Raw genomic sequence first — 21,760 nt, 5'->3', positions numbered from 1 at the left:
AAGGGTTATGGGGAAAAGGGCAGAAAAATGGGATTAGGAGGCAGAGATTAGCCATGATTGAATGGTGGAGTAGATTCGATGGGCCGAATGGCCTAATTCTACTATAACTTGTGAACTTGTGAACTTGTGAAGCAATGAGGGGCATTCAGCAATCCTTCTGTTGGTGCCATCCCATCCTCACCACCAGCTAGTGAGGAACCATTCTAATGGCAATGGATCTTCCACAGTCGTCGTTGGGACATGTTCATTTATGCAGGGTGAAAAGTTAGAACCGAGAACTGGGACTATTCTAAAGAGCTCAGATTTCTCCAGCTTGAAGACGATGGATTGAATTGCCTCTCCTGTCTCACTAATCTTAATGTCCTTTATATGTGTGAGTGATAGAATCTGATTGTGGGGAGAATATGTTGCTAGGAGAATGTGGGGTGAGGATGGGAGATTTTCCTTCCCTGAAGGACATTTGGGAACGTAACAGGGTTTCAACCACGATGCCATGTATATTGACATCAGGGCTGGCTTATCTATTCAAGATTTAGTTGATTGCTTGAATTTTAACTCCGTTGCTGCTGCAGTGGGATTTGTAGAAACATGTGTCTGGATCGGTGGTCCACTCCATACCACTGGTCGCAGGTTCAGTGACTATCTTTCTCGGCCAGCATTTGGTTGCGAGTGAGCAGTCAAGAGTCAAGAGAGACAAGAGTGTTTTATTGTCATATGTCGTGGAAAGAACAATGAAATTCTTACTTGCAGCAGCACAACTGAACATGTACAGTAAACATGGTGCTGTAATGCCCCTGTCCCACTTAAAGGCAGCAACTGTACCACTGGCTCACCGTGCCGCCCACTAGAAAGACTGGCAACAGTACAGCGCCCTAGGAGGTTGTAAGCTCTGCAAGGCAGGAACGAAACAAAGGGGGAGACAATCGACAGAAAGTATATTTGGAAAGCTCAGTATATTGTGCCTGTCATGAGAGACTATAACAAATCAGGACAGTCAAAAGTGCTGGATTTACTCATTGGTCTGTTCAGTGTTTGAAGCTTAAAGGGGCTGTCCCACTGCGGCGACCTAATTGGCGAGTTTAGAAGAGTTTAGGAGAGTTTGAAAAAATGTCATGTTGAAGACATCCTTCGACTAGGTAGAAGACCTCCTTCGACCTCCCTTCGACTATGTTAAAGACTACCTACGACTACTTTCGACCACCTTTGATTACCTTCGACTACCCTCGATTACCTACGAATAACATGCCAACCTCTACAATCTACTTCGACTACGAGTAAAAAAAGTATCAATATTTTCCATGGCGACCTTTTTTGCTCGCGGGCATTTTTCAACATGTTGAAAAATACGCCGCGACCTAGCTGAGGCCTCGAATACACGGGGACTACTCTCGAGCATGAAGGAGAGTTACAAAGACCTCCTAGGACCTCGTGTACGACCATACTGCCTGAGTATGAGTCGAGGGCAAACTCGCGAGTGGGACAGCCCCGTAAGCCAAGAACATAGCTTCTGTTTAAGTAATCGTGGAACCGCCATCAGTGAGGGGGATAAATATGTGACACATCTCATGCTTCTTTTCCTTGAATTGTCTTGTACTTCTGAGTTTATGTTCTGCAGCCGATTGGCAGCCAAGAAATATGAATCATTATTTATTTCTAAACATTCCCCTCTACAGAAAAACTAAGCGACAGTAAGAGTGAAGAGTGAAAATCAGCCCATAGCAGATGGAATAGGAAGAGCAGCTGAACAGCTTGGGGGGGGGGAGGGGGGGGGGGGAGGCAGAGAGCACAGACAGATAGATGGATAGAGAGAAAGAGTGCCACAAGGAACTGCAGATGCGGAAATCTTACGCATGCTGGAGGAAAGCAGCAGGTCGGGCAGCATCTGAGGGGGGTCCTCAGAGTCTAAGGAAAGGTCTTGACCCAAAATGTCATGTCCATTCCCTCCTCAGATACTGCCCGACACATGGTTCCTCCACCATTTGTTGTCTTTTAGAGAGAGATGGAGAATCAGAGAGAGATAAAGGCAGAGATATGTATGGAGAAGAAAACACAACTACATTGGTAGAGAGAGGGAGGAACAGACAATAGGAGAGAGGAGAGAATGGAAAGAGATCACATCTCTATCATGAGACTAAAGCAACGTTTTCAGAAATGAACCATGTTTCTTCACAAACAGAAAGGCATTAATACAGGGATATAGAGAGAGGAGGGACGGATTAGTGAGGAGAGAGTGGAAATGTTTCACACTAATTTTGAAACAAAAGTACTTTGCCACTTTCAAAAATGAATCACATATCTTTACAGCATATGGAGGGGGGGGGGGGGGTTAGAAACAATGGTGAGTATCCGGGGAGCACTGACTGGCTGATTTAGGTGGGGGGGGGGGGGGGAAGGCAACTATTCTCATCCACCACCCTCCATAGCAACGCTACCTCCTAGCGTGTATGAGTTGCTCCAAACGAGAACATGGGAAGTGTTGCAACCAAGGCTAATCCTGCCCCAGCTCTCAACAAGAGTCGAGAAATGTTCCCCTCTGCTCACTAACTTGCACCTGATCTTGATTTGCAGAGGTTAAACTCCACACTGTTGTGTTCACTTTCACCAAGGGCCTCTCCCTGCTTCACCCTGAAGCCTCCTCCAGGCATTTGTCTCTGGAAGTTCTCCAAGTCAGACTTTTTGGACCTCCCATTAATCCCCCTACCACTGGCAGCGTGCCTTCAGCTGGCCAGCACCTAAGATTTTGGAAATCCCACCTACTGTAAATCCCTCACCTTGTCTCTCTCCGCTCTCAGGATGTTGCCTAAAACCCATCTCAGTGACCAAGTTTGTCAGCCGCCCTTCTGCGTGATCTGATGTTATATTTTGTCTGATCTATACCTCATGAGAGACATTACACTGGTGAAGGCAGAGTGGAGAACAGGTTGTTGCTATTGACCATTTCCAGTGCTCAGGCAAACACACTCCCAGCAAGGGTCACCAGGGAGAGACCGGCAACAGGAAATAGGCCTGCTCTTGTTATGTTGCCATGCATGTGAGCTAATAACTACCAAATGTACGCAGATGGAGATCTCATAAATTGTGCCTGTGTGGGTATAAGTGTGCGTTGCTGCTTGCGTGTGTATGTGTTAGTGTATGTGATATTGTGGTCACTCAAAACAGTATTATTACTATTATTGCACTATTAGGAAGATCTGTCAAAAGAAAAACAAAAGTCTGTGGAATAGTATCCAGGCCATAAAGCCTGAAACTCAAGTTGGTCTGTAAGTCGCCTGAACTGTCAGTGATTTGCTACTCTTGTAGCACAAGATCCAAGCCAGCTGGTGTCATTTATAAAGGGTTCAATTCCTTTGTGTTGTGCAACGTTTCAACTCAAACACACTTAACTGTACATCCTGGGGGATCAGTGGCAATTATGGTGATATGCTGTGACAATGGGGCAGACTCTTGTGTTGTTAAGAGTCAATGAGACACAACATTGCTGGGCTGCCAGACAAATGCATTTTGTATTTAACATGTGTGAGCGGTGGGAGGTGGGGCTGCAAAGTCAATGGACTGTGTCTTGCTGCAAACTAACAGCTTGTTCGTGATGCTGCCTGTCATTAATGCTCAAATCAGGCATCAGGGAGTCACGTTGCAGGTTGCAAATTGCCAGACCTTGCTAGTCAGTTTACCATGTTGCCAGCTTTGCACACACGACCTAGGGGCAAGTCAATGGGGCTGCTGGATCACAGCGCCAGAGACCAAGGTTCGATCCTGATCTCCGCCGCTGTTTGTGAGGCGTTTGCACATCCTCCCTGTGACCACACGGGTTTTCTTCCGGTGCTCCGGTTTCCTCCCACATCCCAAAGACATGTGGGTCAGTAGGTTAATTGGCCACTGTAAATAGTCCCTGGTGTGTGTAGATGAGTGTCAGAATCTGTAGGGAGGGAGTTGGTGAGAATGCGGCAAAAATAAAAAGTGGAATTAACGTAGGAAGAGTGTCACAGGGTGGCAGATGATTGGTGTGGACTCGGTGGGCTGAAAGGCCTGTTTCCATGCTGTGTCTTTTTGTGACTCTGTAGCACCTCACCACAGTGTCTGCCTGATAAATGGGGAACCCACTGCATTTGAATGTTGAACTCGCCAGCAATTGTCCAGCTAGATAATTAATTGTCTTGGAAGCTGGTCTGACTTCAGACCAAGTTGACATGGAAGAGCTGGCATCATCAAGTTACATAGGCCATTTGAGTTGAGTAATTTGGCCTTAGTGCCCCGAGGCTCCATGATGTTTTTACACGGAGAGTGATTGAAGGTGCTGCCCGAGGAGATGGTGGAGTCCGATAGAATTACAGCATTTAAGAGGCATATAGACAGGCACTTAGATATGCAAGGCACAGAAGGAACTGTCCTAGTGCTGTCAAACAGGATGGATGTAGTGGGTGGAAAGGTTGACATGGACATGGCAAGCCACAGGCCCTGTTTTTGTGCTGTACAACTCGATGGGAAAAATCATTGATGTTGTCTGGAGATATCAGAGATAATGCCTGTTTTTATTTGGTACAATGACATTCTGAGTAGTTGCCTGATTTTTACTTTCTCTTGCAGGGTCAGATGATTGCTCCAAGAATTTCACGGCTCTCAGTGGTGTGATCGAGTCTCCCAGTTTTCCCGACAAGTACCCTCACAACCTCTACTGCACTTACATCATCCTGGCTCCGCCCAGGTCAGAGGTGACCCTCACCATGCTGATCTTTGACCTGGAGTTTGACCCTTTACAGATAGGGCCAACCGACTGTAAATACGACCATCTTGCTATCTGGGATGGATTTCCTGAAGGTAAGAGTGTTTGTTGGTGGTCACAGAAGAGCCAAAGAAACAGCAGAAAATGTTACGTTGTCCACTTACGCTTCTGTTTAAATATTGTTAAATTTAAAAAAAAGAATTGTAGTTACATCCATTACTACCCCTACCCCTTAAAACTGGGGATCATGGGTTCAACATCTCAGCTGCAATGCTATGGTGAGGTGAAGGGTTAAAGTTCAGCTTCCCAGGCAAGGAAAGCCAATCACATGTAACTCCTTGGGTGTGCAAAGGTGAAGGGTCAGTAGAGATTGGTCACTTTGGGGACTGGCTGTAGAGTAACATAGGTTGCTGATAGACACAAAATGCTAGAGTAACACATGGGCAGGCCAGGCAGCATCTCTGGAGAAAAGGAATAAGTGACATTTAAGGTCAAAACCCTTCAGTCTGAAGAAGGTCTCGACCCGAAACATCACCTATTCCTTTTCTCCAGAGATGCTGCTTGACCCGCTGAGTTACTCCAGCATTTTGCATCTATCTTTGGTGTAAACCATCATCTGCAGTTCATTCCGACACATTCCTAAACATAGATTGCTGGTTGGGTTGGGTTGGGGGAAGATGAGACAACTTGTGAAAACTGCTCATTTTGATTCTTTCCAAAAAGTACTTGCAGTTTAACGCTCGCTCCACCCTGCCAAAGAATAGATGCCTCAAAGGATCTCACCTGATGTGTTAACCTGTTTTACAGTTCAAGTTGATGTGCATTTCTGGCATCCGTAAAAGGTTTCAAGTGCAGAAAGGAAATAATTTTTGGAAGCTGCTTCATCTGTTTTATTCTCCACCTCCCCCACAGTGAGTCCTCTGATCGGTCGCTATTGTGGCTCAAAGATCCCAGCTGTGATCCGCTCTGATACTGGTATCATGTCGCTGACGTTCCACACAGATATGGCTGTGGCGAAAGACGGCTTCTCGGCTGAGTACAACATCACCACGAAAGAAACGCAGGATTGTGAGTCGAGCATGTGGCATTGACATGATTAAACTGCATGGTAGGGGGGGGTGCTAACAAAGTAATCTGCCCAGGGTGAAGATCGACAGCATAGACCTCAACCTAACTGGCGCTTGGTTGATGGGCCTTCCTATTGACTCTGTAAGGAGTTTAATGTCAAATGGTTAGTGTTTAGGTGCAAATGGAACAACTGTTATAAAACCCGTTTGGCCCACACATATGCAAATAATGTAATTTTAAGGCACCATTAGCCATCTCACGTGATTGCAGTTTACCAAATAGTTTCCTGACATCTTTCGTGGATGTCCATTAGTCCACAGCGCTTAACTTCAGCCACACGCCGGGACAAAGGTTACAGTTGTTTCATTGTATTTGCAGCCTCCCAGTGCAACAGCCCGCTGGGTATGGAATCTGGTCAGATCAGCAACATGCAGATCAAGGCTTCGTCCTCCTATATTTCTGGGAACTGGGAAGCGAGCCAAGGTCGACTCAATCACAACATCAACGGTTGGACACCAGGCGAAGACACCACCAAGGAATGGATCCAGGTAGGTCAAGGAACCAACTGAAGAGTAGAAACCCAACACAGTCTTTAATGTAGGGACAGATAATGTTCCTTGACCAATGATCTACTCAACATGTTGGTTGCTGAGCTGGTTGAATGAAACAGTCGTAGATCCCAGTGAAGGACAGGCAATTGAGACGACAAACCAACTTAATGAACTCCCACCACATTGAGATCGTATTGTGTTTGCCAATGTTAAGTATACACAGTAGGTCTTCCCGGCTTATGTACGCCCAACTTATGCACAGCCCATACATATGAACAGATGTTTGGATGACTTGCAGGAATGGACCTGCTGGCTGCTAAGGGGCTGCAGGTATCTTCTGCTGTGTAAGAACTCACATTACAATCACACATCCAATTTGAGAACTATTTGGGTTATGGTAAGATGGCTGAATGTTCATATCCCACTCCAGAGACTTCAACATGTCTGATGTTGACTCTGTCCTTTCAGGGAGGACATTACTTAAATCTGAAATGTTGATTAAGATCCCTATGACAATACTCGAAGAGGAACTAGAGAGTTTGTCTAGATTCCCAGCCAACATTATTCCACACCCAGCAGCCCTTGATACTATCAGTGTGAAGGTTTGCAGCAAATTGCTATGTTACCCACCCTTCATGAATGGCTGTGCATCGTTAGTTGTTAAGGTGCTATGGGATGTCTTGCAGTGATGAAAGGTGCTTCCTTAAGTCAAGTTCCTTACTTTAATTATTTAATAATAATTGGCATGGATAGGGTGGGTTCACCTAGTCTTTGCCCCAGGGTTGGGGAATCAAGAACAAGTGATGAGAGGGGAAACCGAGGCTCAACTTCCTCACTCAGTGGACGGTGGGTATATGGGACGATCGGCCGGAGGAAGTGGCTGAAGCAGATACTATAATAACATAAAAGACGTTTGGACAGGTGCATGGATAGGAAAGGTTTCAAAGGTTCATTTATTGTCACATACACCAATTGTTGTAGTGAAATTCAAGTTGCCATTGCAGCACATTAATAAGAATATAGCACAACAATATAAAGAAATTTAACATAAAACATAAAAACATCCCCCCACAATGGTTCCCACTGTGAGGGAAGGCACAAAGTCCAGCCCCCATCACCTTGTCCACCCATAGTCGAGCCTATTGAGGCCTCCGCAGTCCTACGGGGCCGATGTTTCAGGCCCTTCCCACTGGGTGATGGTGCTCCGGTGTCGGGTGAACCCTCTCAGTGGCTTGGGACACCTGGGACGGCCGCTTCCTTACCGGAGACCGCGGCTTCCGAAGCCGACAGACCGCGCTGGACCGAGCTCCACCACTGATGATCTCGGCAAGAGATCCCGGCTCCCGATGTTAAAGTCAGCGCCGCCGCCTGCGGCTGGCCGCTTCGCAGACCCGCAGCATCGCGATGTTCAATCGGCGTCCTCAGCATTCCGAAGCTCCAGCGCGGCGAACCGGGCAAGGCATCGCCCGCTCCGCTCCGTGAAGATGTTCCAGCTCTGTGCCGCCACCGAAGCCGTGGTTCTGGCCGGTCCCCTCAGGAAAGGCCGCTCCAGACCCGATGGTAGGCTGCGAGGACGGGTCGAAGGAGGAATGCCGCTTGGAGGAATGCCGCCTCTCCGCCCAGGTACGGACTAGGAAAAGCAGTTTCCCCCTTCCCCCCCCCCCCACATAAAAAGTCTAGTCCTCTAAAAACAAACACTATTTAACATACTAAAGATTTAAAAAAGAAGCGAAAAAACAGAGAGCTGCAGGCAGGGCAGCCATGCCCAACTGGACAGCGCCCCCTAAGGTTTAGTATGATATGGGTCAAATGTGGACATATGGGATGAGCGTAGATAGGCATCTTGGTCGGCATGGATGAGTTGGGCCAAATAGCCTGTTTCCATGTTGTATGACTTCATGACTATAAATAACCATACTGACATTTCCAGAGCTGGGGTTTATAGAGGCTACACAGTGCAAACACAAACCATTTTGTGCTCGTGGCCGTGCAGAGGTATTGTTGCACATGAATCTCTGGACACCAACTCTCTTAACAAAACCTATCACAAGTGTGTGTTTATCCATTGTGTTTATCTGGGCAGCACAGTGGTGCACTCACTGACTCAGTTCCACTTCAATCCCGACCTGCAGTGCTGTCTGTGAGGAGATTGCACATCCTCCCTGTGACCTCATGAGTTCCCCCCCACCCACCCCCAATATTCAGATTTCCTCCAACGTTCTCTCTCTCTCTCTCCCTCTTTTTTTTCCCTGTGATGCTTTATCCATTAGACAGCATTTAAATTAGCATTGATCCACTTCCATTAACCAATAGTACTTAGGACTTCCAGACTGTGGGCTTTGTGCAAACTGCCAAAAGATTCATTGCAGCTTTTAAACTGAATGATTTGTTTTGCTGAATCTACTCTTGTATTGATCTTGAAGTCCTTACTCTATTCTCAGGCAGGGTGAATCAGCATCAGGTAGGCTGAGCATACCCACTTCTTACCCTCTCCATTCCCACCTCCTATCAGCTCCTGGCTCCACTGGATCACCGTGTAGTTAACCGCCAATCTCTAGGATTTAAAATAAAAGTTGTAAAATGTTGTTCATTGGTTAGAAAAATAGATGGAAAAAAATTTCAGTTTGAGTGACTGTTAAGATACAACCATTCAGGTTGGAAAGAGAGTGTTTTTTTCACCAATCAGCTTGAGGACGGCAGGTGTTAGGGAGGGAGGACATGTTGGGTGGCCAAAGATGGGCATGTAGCTGGGGCTGGAGGTTCTGTGGTTGTACGTCCAGTGATATTTCCAGATGTAAATGTTGTCTCATCATTGCATCTTCCAAAGATTACTACCTCTGCCAAAGTCATAGTTGGTCCATTCAGGGGCCTTGTGCATAGGGAGCTAAAACTGGCTAGAAATCACCAATAAAATTGATTTCGTGTAGTATGGTGATAGCGAATCTCAGCTTCCCTAAGGCCTTGAGATATGTTTGGGCCTTAGCTACATTCCTATCATCACCATCACCTCAACATCCCACCACCTTTCGTTCAGTTCGGTTCAGATATATAGCATGGAAACAGGCCCTTCAGCCCACCGAGTCCGCTCTGAACAGCGATCGTACAATACCCGTACAATAGCATTTCTTCATTTGCTACCTCAAGCATCACCAACCATCACCTCAAACACTCCCATTCTCCACCATTCACCCCATCCATTTTCTCCTCTCCATCACCCCAATTAGCTCTACCCCTCCCCACATCTTTAAAGGCCCCCCTGTTCCCCATTACCTTAATCGCCCCTTCCCATGCCTCAGATTTCCCACTCCCCATTGCCTGAGACACCCCAGCCCATCACCTCGCCCCTTTCCATTATCTCGAACACCCCTCCCCATCTCCTCACCATTCCCCATCTCCATACCCCTGCACAATACCTCAAACACCTCCCCCTATTACTGTACCCCTCCTCATTACCGCTCCCCCCTCCACCCCACTACTCCAAGCATCAGCTCCCTCACCTCTCTCAACATCGCTCCCCCACTATATGCTGCACTGTAGCTGCACTGCAGATTAATTTTTGGACAATGCACGACTTGGCAAGACTTCTTTGAAGTCTGCCAAACCCACAACCTCCAGCACTCTGAAGGGCAGAGATAGCTGATGCATGCAACTTTAAACACGTCAGACTTTCCATTGCAAGACAGTGAGCGCCAAGATTCAGAACCCATCCACAATTTTGCATCAAAATCCCGAAACTCTCTCCCCGATAGTACCTCCAGCAGAACCAACACCCACCGCATTGATTTAAGAAGTTCGCTCACCACCATCTTCTCAAGGACAGTTAGATACGGGCAATGAATGCTGACCTTGCCAGCAACTCCTGTATCTCTTAACCCATAATTTTAAAGCTGTGAGTTGAATTTGATAATGCAGCAATGGAACTTGGTACTGTAAGTGTTGGGAATAACAGAGAAGAGAGGTGTTATCAGGGACGACCATAAGCTTATGAGTGATTCCAAAAGGATAAACAGCGAAATGATGTTCCCTTTGCACGAGAGTCCAGAGATTAGGAGCCACAAATATATTGTGACTAATAATTCCAATAAGCAACGCAGAAGACTTTTCTTTATCCAGAGAACAATAGGATGGGAAATTCATTGCATAATGTAGTGTAGCCAGGGAAAATAGTTTTGAAAGGATTTGGGATATATGCACAAGAGAAAAGAAAGAAATGATATGTCGATCATGGTGAGGAGATTAGGATGCAGCATATGTAGCATCCTGGACGTATTAGACTAAGTGGCTTGTGTTTGTGTGTGTTCATCTCATTCATTGGTAAACGGCAGGAAGTGTTTGACCACAGTTCCTGCAGAGCAATATATGCAGCTCATTGAATAGGACCAGGTGGGTCCGGTCCACTTTCACCGTCCTGACAGTCAGACCAGCCCTGGAATTATCGGATAGTTGTAGCAACCAAACTCTTATCAACTAGCCGTCAGCAGACATGACCAGAAGGTGAAGAATGCTCCTGGTGTTGGACAGCTCGTGGAACTGCAGGGCTCCAATTCCTCGCACATTCCTCGCACATTCTCGCCGACTCTATTACTCATTTACACACTAATGGATAATTAGCCCGCCAACCCGCTCATCTTTGGGATGTGGGGGAAAATGGAGCACCCGGTGGAAACCCACATTATTACATAGCAAGAGCGTGCAAAGTCCACACAGATAGCAGTTGAGGTCTGCATTGAACCTGGTTAATTGGGGTTGTTGTGAGGCAGCAGTTCTATTAGCTGCACCACTCGGCTTTCCAGTGAGAGGTGTGGTTTAATAATTCCACTTTGCAGCCTCCTCCCCCCTCCCCCGTCACCACCCACCAACATTTTACGACAAAATTATTTGTGAGTTGCTGTTGATGAATTGTTTCAACTTTGGTACAGTCTCAGATATCGGTTTGCTCAAGTGTTGCTTCCAGCTAGTTTGCTAATAATTGCCTGCGTAAGCATTTTAACCGCTGGTGGGATTCATGGTATTTCCGCATCCTGCCATCCTTCCTCCAGTGGCCGCTGTCCCTTGTTGGGTGTGGACGGAATCCTGCCACAGTGCTGCCGAAAACTGAATGGAGATAGCTCAAAATATCTAATTTTGCCTCTGTCTCTCTCAAGGCCCCAAAGTTGGATGAAGATATATCCATGATATTGGCCTTGTGCTGAGATAGGGAGAAGTCCAGTTATAATGGACCCTACTCTGTCCTGGCCATCTTCATATAACTGTGTTAAGGGTTGGGGTTGGTTCATTGGGAGATCTTCAATCTCCATATTAGTCGAGCGCTTTCAGATCAAGGTAAGTGATCTGATCCATCATTATTTCCGCCTCTTTGAGAGACCAGACTAGTCTTGGTTCCCAAAGCACTACGGCATATCCAGACTGTCTATTTGCGACTCTGTGGCCTAACACCCTAGTGACTAGTTAAGCCTAAAACCATTGGGTTTATTTTCCGAATAGCTTATTTTGAAGGTCCTGGTGACGTGTGGATTGATTAATAAAGGAGAACAGGAGAATAAGACAATCTGATAGAGTGAGTGCAAAATGATAACAGCTTGGCATCAGGTCTTCACTGTTTTCTATGAACATGCCGGGAGGTTAGAAGAATGTGTTTTTCTTTTGTTTAACATGTTGATGTTTGATTCCCTTCTTCGCGTAGGTGGACCTGGGGATTCTAAAGATTCTGACTGGTATTGCCACCCAGGGGGCGATCTCTGTGGATACATCGAAAACCTACTATGTCAGCAGCTACAAGCTGGATGTGAGCTCCAACGGTGAGGACTGGATGACCTACCGACAAGGGAAGAACCACAAGGTGAGGCCGAGGCGGCTATAATGCGTTCTCATCGTCTGAACTGAATGTGTGGATCAGTTGGAAAGGGTGATTAGTGTCCTGTTCCAACCTGTTCTGCCCTGCATTTTGTTTTTCAGTAGTGGTGCTTGGCAAGAAAGGAGAGGAACATAGTACATAGAACATTACAGGATAATGAAGTTGGATAATATAGAACTAGTGAACAGGTGATGGATGTGCGGTGTGGACTCGGTGAGCCACAGGGCCTGTTTCCTTGCTCCATCTCTAAATTAAAACTAAAGGACAGTTAACCATGGACTTTTTTTCTGCTGATGTTAGTCCGCTTTCTTAGCTCAGTAACAATCAATCAATCCCTACAGTCGCCTAAACAAAAATCATTCTTTTCAACTTAAGCGGGAATAAGGAATGAGATGTGAGAAGTTTGTTTACATTCCCTTTTAGTTGTTTGATTTTTGAGTCACCTTACAAGGATGAAAATTTTCCTTGGATCCGAAGGGTCCCAGATAATATTACAAGCATCAAAACACAGCAGGAATTATAAAGTTGTGCCGCTGATCTTTCGTCTAGACAATGAGGATTTCTTTGAGAAATATAGCTCGGTAAATAGTTTGAGGCATGTGAAATGTAGAACTTCACCTGCTGTTTCTCTCACATTCCCAATTAAAGCGTTAATCCTGCCTTCCCTGCCGTTCATTCTGCAGAGTGCAAGAGCATTGAGAGGTAGGTGTCGACCTGGAGTTTGCAGAAAGTCATGTGGATGGGGTGAGAGGGCGAAGGTCAAGGGAGCGGGGAGAGGTACTCTGCGGTAATGTCCCTGATTAAATGATGGCAGCTGGAATATTACTTAGAGTTGCACTTGCTTTAGGCCCCATGGGAAGCCCACCTCATTGTTAATGTGCGGTTGTCAACACTACCCCGGTGACATTTGAGACCTTGGAGGAACACAACAGCAAATCACTGACGAGAGGTAAAAGGGAAAATAAATCCTGAATTTCTATATACAACGTGTCAAATTGTTGGGATTCTCGTGGCGGAATAGTTCTTGTGGTGGTGCAGGGGATGAGATGTCCAAATTATGTGTGGCAAGCTCCTATAAAGCTGCACTGTGATAATGATCCGGTAATCTCTGTCTGTAGCAATGCACCAGGGAGCAATCACTTCACACAAGGGGCCTCCTTGCAGCCATTCTCTGTCAAAATCAGCAAGTAATGTTCCACAATCAGCCCCTCACAGTGTACCTGGTTGACTGTGGGATACAGGTCCTCCACTGCGCGAAGGATGGGGGGGGGGGGGGGGGGACAGGAAAGTATAAGGGCAAAACCAAAGATACGAGAGCAAATCAGAGTGAGAAAAGGGAAAAAAATGCCCTTTCTGCTTATGGGCACAATCCAGTTTAATATTTCAGCAAAAAGCAGAATGCTGGAGGAACTCAGTAGGTCTGGCAGCATCTGTGGAGGGAAGTGAACGGACGACATTTCAGGTCTTGATCCTTCATCAGCCTGGCGGAATAGAGAGGAGATGGTTGGTAGAAAGAGGAGGGGAAAGGTTGGGGCAAAAGCTTGTGAATGATAAATATAGATAGGCACAAAATGCTGGAGTAACTCAGTGGGTCAGGCAGCATCTCTGGAGAAAAGGAATAGGTAGTTTCGGATTCGAGAAAGGTCTGAAGAATGGTCTTGACCCGGGACGCCACCTATTCCTTCTCTCCAGAGATGCTGCCTGGCCCGCTGAATTACTCCACCATTTTGTGTCTATCTTTGGTGTAAACCAGCATCTGCAGTTTCTTCCTACACAATTGATAAATTGATCTGGGTGGAGCAGTCGATTGGCAGATGAGTCAAGTGGGGGAGGGAAATATGGAGATAGTAACGAAGGTTGGAGGTGATAAGTGAAGAAGTTATGACCAGAGATGATTACAGGAGCTAATTGTGGAATATGATAAGAAAGGAAGGTGGGGAATGAAATGTAAAACCAAAGGGAGGGATAGTGGGTAGATTGGAATGAACAAAGTAAAATGGGGGCCCAGGATCCAGAATAAGGAGAGGTGGATAGGTAGTAGCTGAGCTCCCCTTCCCATTACCATATCAGCCTGTCTATCCTTGGCCTCTGCCATTAAAGAGTGAGGCCACACACAAGCTGGAAGAACAACATCTTATATTCCGTTTGGGTAGCTTACAACCCAAAGGCATGTACATTGAATTTAGCAATTTTAGGTAACCTCATCCCCTTCTCATACACCCAGCTGCCCCTCACCCTGCACACTCTCCCTGCCCTCATCACCCATTCCCATTCCCTTTCACCACCCCTCTACCTGGTATCACTCACCCATCCCTATTCCACATTCCCCATTTTACTTTCCGCCCCACCCACCTACCATCCCTCCAAAGAATCTGCATGTGTCTCCCCACCGTTCTGTGTTCATCAAACTACCTCAATCTTCAATCGTCATAAATAAAAGGATTCAAAGAAATGATGAGCTCTACTGGATTTATTTTCCTTCTGGGCTTTTGCTTGGGGGAACATCATGGAGATTGACACCGAGACTCCATGCTCTGGGGAGACAGATGATTTGAAGTGTAATCAGCTTTCAGTGGATTTTTACACTGGGAACCCTTTGGGATTCCTTCCCATCCTTACTGCTCCTGAGTTAAAGTTTTCCCTTGCGCTCTGATACCTAAGGGATCCAGAATGCTGTAAGCATTGAGAGGGGCTGAGGTGGATTGAAGGTCCACGTGTTGTGTTGCAGACAATAATTTGTTATTTCTCCTGACTTTTCTTTGCTCGCATCAACGTGCTACAAACTACTTTTAATTCCCAAAGTTGCTCACTGATAATATCTAGCTATTTCAAAATGACTGCAATAGTTCCCTACATTACTGCCATCCTTAAAAAAAACTTACTGGACTTGAGTTAGTTAAGAGAGAATTGAAAGCAGTAAGTATATATATTGTAAGTGTATCCCTTAATTTCCTGTTGCAATATTGGTTTAGTGTCAATTCTTTCAAAATTCATAATATATCTCAATTCTAATTTAAAGAGGCCAGGTTACGTACAGTAGACTGCAGCCCTGACTGTAGTTTAGTTTTTAGTGTTTAGTTTAGAGATACAGCGCGTAAACAGGTCCTTTGGCCCAACGGGTCCGCGCTGACCAGCGATCCCCGTACACTAACACCCCTACATACACAAGGGACAATTTATAATTTTATCGAAACCAATTAACCTACAAACCTGTACGTCTCTGGAGTGTGGGAGGAAACCAGAGCACCAGGAGATCATCCACGCAGGTCACAGGGAGAATGTACAAACTCCGTACAGCCAGCACCTGTAATCAGGATCGAACCTGGTCTTTGGCGCTGTAAGGCAGCAACTCTGCCGCTGCACCACCTTGTAACTGGCCACTGTAACATGCTATGGAATTAAAACATAGAAGGAAATAATTTGAACTAAATTGGATTGAGTGTTCTGGGTTAGGGAGGATAGAGCTGGGGCAGCTGTGGAATCAGAGCACAGTCCATTGAAACATGACCCAAACAAGACCCTAAAGGCAGGATCAGGCTAAATGCCAAAGCTTTCTGGCACACATGTTGCAAAATACCTTGGGTAACCAGGGACATCTGTACACAAGGCAGCAAGATTTCATTCATGACACAATTTTCATTGACACCCCTTTACTGTAGCAGGTGCTTGTGAAAAATAAGTCCCGGGGGTAAACCACATCTCTTCTCCCATGGAGCTGAATTAATTATGTGCTTTATTTTTAGACTAGGCATGAGCACGATCCACTGAAGTGTTCTGGGAGTGATCCATGTAAAATATTACTGTCATTGCTTAATCTTCAGTTGAAAACACGTGAAAAAATGTACAGCAAAATACAAAGCGCTGGACTAACTCAGCAGGTCAGGCAGCAGCTGTGGTGGGAATGGATGTTGCAGATCATGACACTTCAGACTGATTGTAGTAGTGGGTAGGAAGCTGGAAAAGAAGTTGGGGTAGGACAAAGCCTGGCATGTGATAGGTGTATACAGGGAGGGGGGTTTACATGACATAGGCTAGACATGAGAAGGGGACCAAAGCGTATCAGATAAGGAGAGAAGAGGATTAAAATGTAAAGCCAGAGGGAGGAATGTTGGTGGGAGGTGACAAAATATATGTCAGGAATCCAAACAAGATAGTAATTCCATTCCCATCCCGTTTACCTCAGTTAATAAAATGGGACAATAACATATTGCAACGTTTAATTCAATAACTGGAGTTCAGATAGAAAGACCAACTCCTATATTGAGGGAATGTTTGATGAGATTGTCACCAAGTAGCTGCATGAATGATGAACACCCCCATCCATTTGAGGATCCATGTGATGTCTTTAACTCTTACTTTGGAATTTTGGAAGCTGAATTCAGCCCTTTGAAAGGGGATCAGGAAGGTGATGTCATGTTTAGTTTAGAGATACAGCAGGTAAACAGGCCCTTCAGCCCACCAAGTCTGCACTGACCAGCGATCCCTTCACATTAACATTATCATACACTAGGGACAATGTTTACATTTATACCAAACCAATTAACCTACAAACCTGTATGTCTTTGGAATGTGGGGGGAAACTGAAGATCTCGGAGAAAACCCATGCAGTTCATGGTGAGAACGTACAGACAAGTCAGGATGGCTGCTCTAGGGCTGTAAGGCAGCAACTCTACCGCTGCGCCACAATAGTGAGATCACCTCTTTAAACTGTGGTACTGATGGTGAGACTTCCTACGTTATCTCGCGAGGACTGCCTAAGCCCCCCACCCACCGCCACCCTACTGCATTTAAATATTTGTTCCCATGAGGAACAAGCTGCAGAGGAAGTGGTAGAGGCGGGTACAATTGCATCATTTTAACGGCAGTCAGTGGCAGGAGTATCCTTGGCTCATAAAGGGAGAAGGATCATTGAAAATGGCAGTGAATATATTGAGTTCATTCTCTAAGAGAACAGAAGCCAGTATGAGTGGAATAAAGAGCATACCATCTCAGAAATTGCTCATCCACTCATCAGCCATCTTCTATCCATCTGTTGCAGAGTCATAGAGCTGTACATTTCAGAAACAGACCCTTAAGTCCAACTCATCCAGACTGACAAGATGTCTATCTGATCTAGTCCCATTTGGACCATATCTCTCTGAACCTTTCCTATCTGTGTACCTGTCTTGGTATATTTTAAATGTTGTTATTGTACGTGCCTCTACCACTTCCCCTGCAGCTAGTTCCACATAACCACCAACCTTTAAGTGATTCCCCTCTTACCTTAAATCTATGTCTGCTACTTTTAGAATTCCCTGCCCTGGGAAAAAGATTGTGCCATTAGCTATGCCCCTCATTATTTTATCTACCTCGATAAGATCACCCCTTAGCTTCCTACACTCCAGGGGAAAAAATCACAGCCAAAACAGTCCCTCATAAATTCATAAGTTCTCGGAGCAGAATTAGGCCATTTGGTCCATCAACCATGGCTGATCTATGTTTCCTTCTCAACACCATTCTCCTGCCTTCTCCCCATAACCCCTGACAGCCTTACTAATCAAAGTAAGGGTGTCTTTATAAATTAAGCCATCCCGTCCTGTAGCATCCTTGCGATTCTTTTCTGCACCCTTTCTAGCTTAGTGGCAGCCTTCCTACAGCCTGGCAATCAGAACTGTACGCAATACTCCGGGTGCAGTATCACCAATGAGCCTGTGGTTTCACAGTGATCACTTCAGCCACCTCAGTCGCTGCAGAATTGGAGCTGATGCAAGTTGTGCTTGATCCCAAGGGACTGCCTGGGAGGGAGAAGAAGAGTATCCAATTGCACGTCATTCTAGCTCTGTGATACATCTAATGCTAAGACCAGTGTAAAACCAGAAACCAATCACTCAACATACAGAGCAAAGGTTCAATGCATCCCAGGTTTCAGAAAGGTTAAAATAATTGTCAAGGACGTGAATGAAACCAGAGGTAGATTGCCCTTTGTAGAGAGAGCATGTACAGTGGGGGCTGGGTTAGAACTTCTCATGGAAAATTCCTCTGCACCACATTCTAGTTACAGTTTAAACAAAAGGAAAAGTCAGTAAATCTCACTGCTGGCTAACCTCAGCCCTGCTCGTTTGAATAAGACTAATGTTCCACGAGATTTCCTTGAATTCCTTTCATCCCCAGAGGTACTGTGCTGGAAAGGTTAGAATTGTAAGTTAAATTCATCAGTTCAAGCAGCATTCAAGTGCATAATTAGTCCATTTATATTCACACAGCCTGCTCGAACCAACCCTGAATTAACTGCTCCCTAAAAGCAGAGGTTAGTTTAATTACCGGGACCACGAGCTGTAATGTTTTCACTCTTCCCCATAAACGGTACCGGCGGCAGCCAAAACTAAACGGGCGCTGTACGTTTAGAAAGTCATTCGTCCTTTAACTCTTAGCTGGGAAAATCGTACTTGTATAAGGTGTCGATTAAGCGATGGACTTTCAATTTACCCTTCTCATTCCAGCCTGTCACCGCTCAGTTATTGGTTGGGGGCGAGTTAGCAGGGGATGAATGGGGCTGCAACTGTGTGGGCAGTGGAGATTGCCACTCTCTCCAGCATGGTCCCATTTCCACCCCACTCCAACAAGCTGATCCAACCTGTGCCATCCTGATTCATCTGCCACCCTTTGCGGTTACTCAATTGGTTGTGTACACCCAATAAAATTAACATTGACAACCTCTCATGAACTCGGAACCTCTCCTTCACATGGTGATGAAGGGAAACAGTGAGAATGAAACAGGGGCAGGAGTATGGTGCATACTTCTTGAGCTGGCTCTGCCATTCCTCAAGATCTACCTAATCTCTGCTTCCCTGATCTATCCCCATAACCCTTCTCTTGATATGCAGATATCCAATGACACTGTTGGAAGTTTACCTCATCTACTTGTGGGATAGTGTAGGGAGAAGGAAAGGACTGTCTTTCTTCCAGACTCAAAAAGCTATCTAGTATCCAACCTCCAATTCCCTTAACTCACCTCCAGAACCTTTGACACCCCCTCCATTAAACTTCCGAACCACCCATCCTCCACCTCCCCCATCCTAACCACCACCTGCTTAGCTCAATCACTGTTGGTTCTTCAACCGCCACTGGACACCCCATACCACAGTCAAGAGAAATCCTTCATGCAATGGATCCCACCATCAGGAAGGCCTCAATAATTAGTAAACCTTCTTGGGGCCCCCAACAAGGAGACATCAGGAAGGCAAACATTGTCAAACATAATCAGAAAATTACTTTTCCTGAACTCACCAATCTATAAACCATTCTACTCCCACCAATCATGCACCTTTCCTAATATTCCTTCCCCAGCCCGCACACCCCCACCAAACCTCTACCGCCCACCAACTAACGGGCAACACAGTGGTGCAGTGGTAGAGTTGCTGCCTTACAGCGCCAGAGACCTGAGTTCGACCCTGACCACGGGTGCTGTCTGTATGGAGTTTGTACATTCTCCCCATGACCTGCATGGGTTTCTCCGGGATCTCTGGTTTCCTCCCATACTCCAAAGACGTACAGATTTGTAGGTTAATTGGCTTTGGTAAAATTGTGAAATTGTCCATAGTATGTAGGATAGCGTTAGTGTGCGGGGATCGCTGGTCGGCACAGACTCGATGGGCCGAGGACCTGTTCGCGCTGTATCTCTAAACTAAACTGAACTCATCAATTCTAGTGTCACTTAGAACCACTTCTTCAAGATCTCTGCTTCTAACAGCCTGTGTGTGTACTCTGGAGCACGCTGTTCCTTCAACTCCATCACTCTTTGGTCAATGCTGTCTTACTGATACCCTTATGACAAAATACCAGCCATCACATTTGCTGATGCTTTGTGCATGAGACACCAGCACTCCCAGGTCCTTGCGCAACATTTTTAGTAAAGGGCAAACTGGACCTGAGGGGTTACAGGTGCTTGATTAAACCCACCATACAGTATTCCCTTGGGAATGTCTGTCATAGTGCAACTTTAGCAGTGTAATGTCCGTAGTAGTTTTAGTTTTAGAGATACAGCGTGGAAACAGGCCCTTTGGCCCACTGAGTCCACTTCGACTAATGATCACCCAGGCACTAGTTTTATCCTACACACAGGGGACAATTTACAGAAGCAATAGACAATAGGTGCAGGAGTAGGCCATTCGGCCCTTCGAGCCAGCACCGCCATTCAATGTGATCTTGGCTGATCATCTACAATCAGTACACCGTTCCTGCCTTCTCCCCATATCCCCTGACTCCGCTATCTTTAAGAGCCCTATCAAGCTCTTTGAAAGTATCCAGAAAACCGGCCCCCACCGCCCTCTGAGGCAGAGAATTCCACACTCACAACTCTCTATGTGTGAAAAAGCCAATGAACCTACAAACCCTGCGGTGGAGTAAACCCATGCAGTCACAGGGAGAACATATAAACTCCATACAGACAGCACTCATGGTCAGGATCGGACCCGGATCTCTGGCACTGTAACGTAGCAACTCTACCATTGTGCAATACATTGGTGCTGAGGTAGGGTTGTGGTTAAGGTTGTGCAGGGTGGTTCATGAGCCTGATGGATGAGGGGAAGAAGCTGTTCTTGAACCTGGAGGTAACAGTTCTTGTACTTACTTCCCAATGGTGGAAGTGGAAGTGAAATGAGAGAATGGCCAGGGTGGTGTGGCTCTTTGATAATATTTGTTCCTAGTGAGTAAGTGAGTGATAGAAATGGGGATGTGGGGAAAGGCGAATGGATGAGAACGGGGGGAAGAGTTAAAGAGGATTTGTGTAAATGGGTCAGCATGGACTCAATGGGCAGAAGGATCTGTTTGTGTGCTGCGTGCCTCCCATGATTTAGAACCAGCTAAGGAAAGGGTGACTTTGTGTCTGTGAGTGGACTAACGCATACCCTTTTCCCCTCAGTTATTTGCGGCCAACACGGATGGTAACGAGGTGGTGCTGAACACGCTGACCCCGCCTGTGGTCGCTCGCTTTGTTCGTATTAGGCCTCAGGTCTGGACAAACGGCATTTCCATGCGTTTTGAAGTCTACGGCTGCCAGATGACAAGTAGGTCGACTCACCCGGACCCTTCACTACATCCAGTGTCCCGCCAGTGACCTTTCAGCTGGGGAGAGCTAATGTCTTTAGTTCGTGTTCTTGCTGATGTTCTCTCCAGTACTTATCCCATAGTGTCAACATCATTCAGGCAGAAATCATAGCATTAAACTTCAAAGGTATTTCCTTGCTGTAAATCACTTTGCAATGTTCTGAGATCATGAATTCCAGATTTTCTTTCTGAGTTAAATCAAAGCAAATATGTTACAAAATGATGTGGAGACTTTTGAATGGACCGGGGATTGCCTTCGCTTTCAGGATCTCCTGTCCTGACTTTGTCAACATCTTAAAGAGGATTACAGTATTGTATCTCTTCCAAGGGCTATCACTCAACAAAAACATGGCCAAAGTTAAACTCAATTTGGATTCCCAAGCATGTCTGTTCAGTGAGGGCTCAGAATTAAAACGTGATTGCATTTAGATCAGAGAACAGTACAGCATAGGAACAAGCCCTTCGGCCCACAATGTGAATACC

At 45.9% G+C, this 21,760-nt stretch overlaps 1 protein-coding gene across 2 annotated transcripts in view; it reads left to right on the top strand.

Moving 5' to 3' along the window:
• Positions 1-21,760, top strand: part of nrp2 (neuropilin 2) — a 92,111-nt gene that overhangs the window by 27,292 nt on the left and 43,059 nt on the right. For both annotated transcript variants that reach the window (XM_033024352.1, XM_033024353.1), the window contains exons 4-8: positions 4,585-4,815; positions 5,633-5,788; positions 6,167-6,336; positions 12,023-12,178; positions 21,093-21,237. In XM_033024352.1, the coding sequence (XP_032880243.1) occupies positions 4,585-4,815; positions 5,633-5,788; positions 6,167-6,336; positions 12,023-12,178; positions 21,093-21,237 (858 nt within the window). The remainder of the gene's footprint in view (positions 1-4,584; positions 4,816-5,632; positions 5,789-6,166; positions 6,337-12,022; positions 12,179-21,092; positions 21,238-21,760) is intronic.

Source organism: Amblyraja radiata, chromosome 7 (genome assembly GCF_010909765.2).
Source record: "Amblyraja radiata isolate CabotCenter1 chromosome 7, sAmbRad1.1.pri, whole genome shotgun sequence".
Classification (NCBI taxonomy): domain Eukaryota; kingdom Metazoa; phylum Chordata; class Chondrichthyes; order Rajiformes; family Rajidae; genus Amblyraja; species Amblyraja radiata.
The sequence above is the reverse complement of the archived record's forward strand: the minus strand, read 5'-3'. Positions and strand labels throughout refer to the sequence as shown.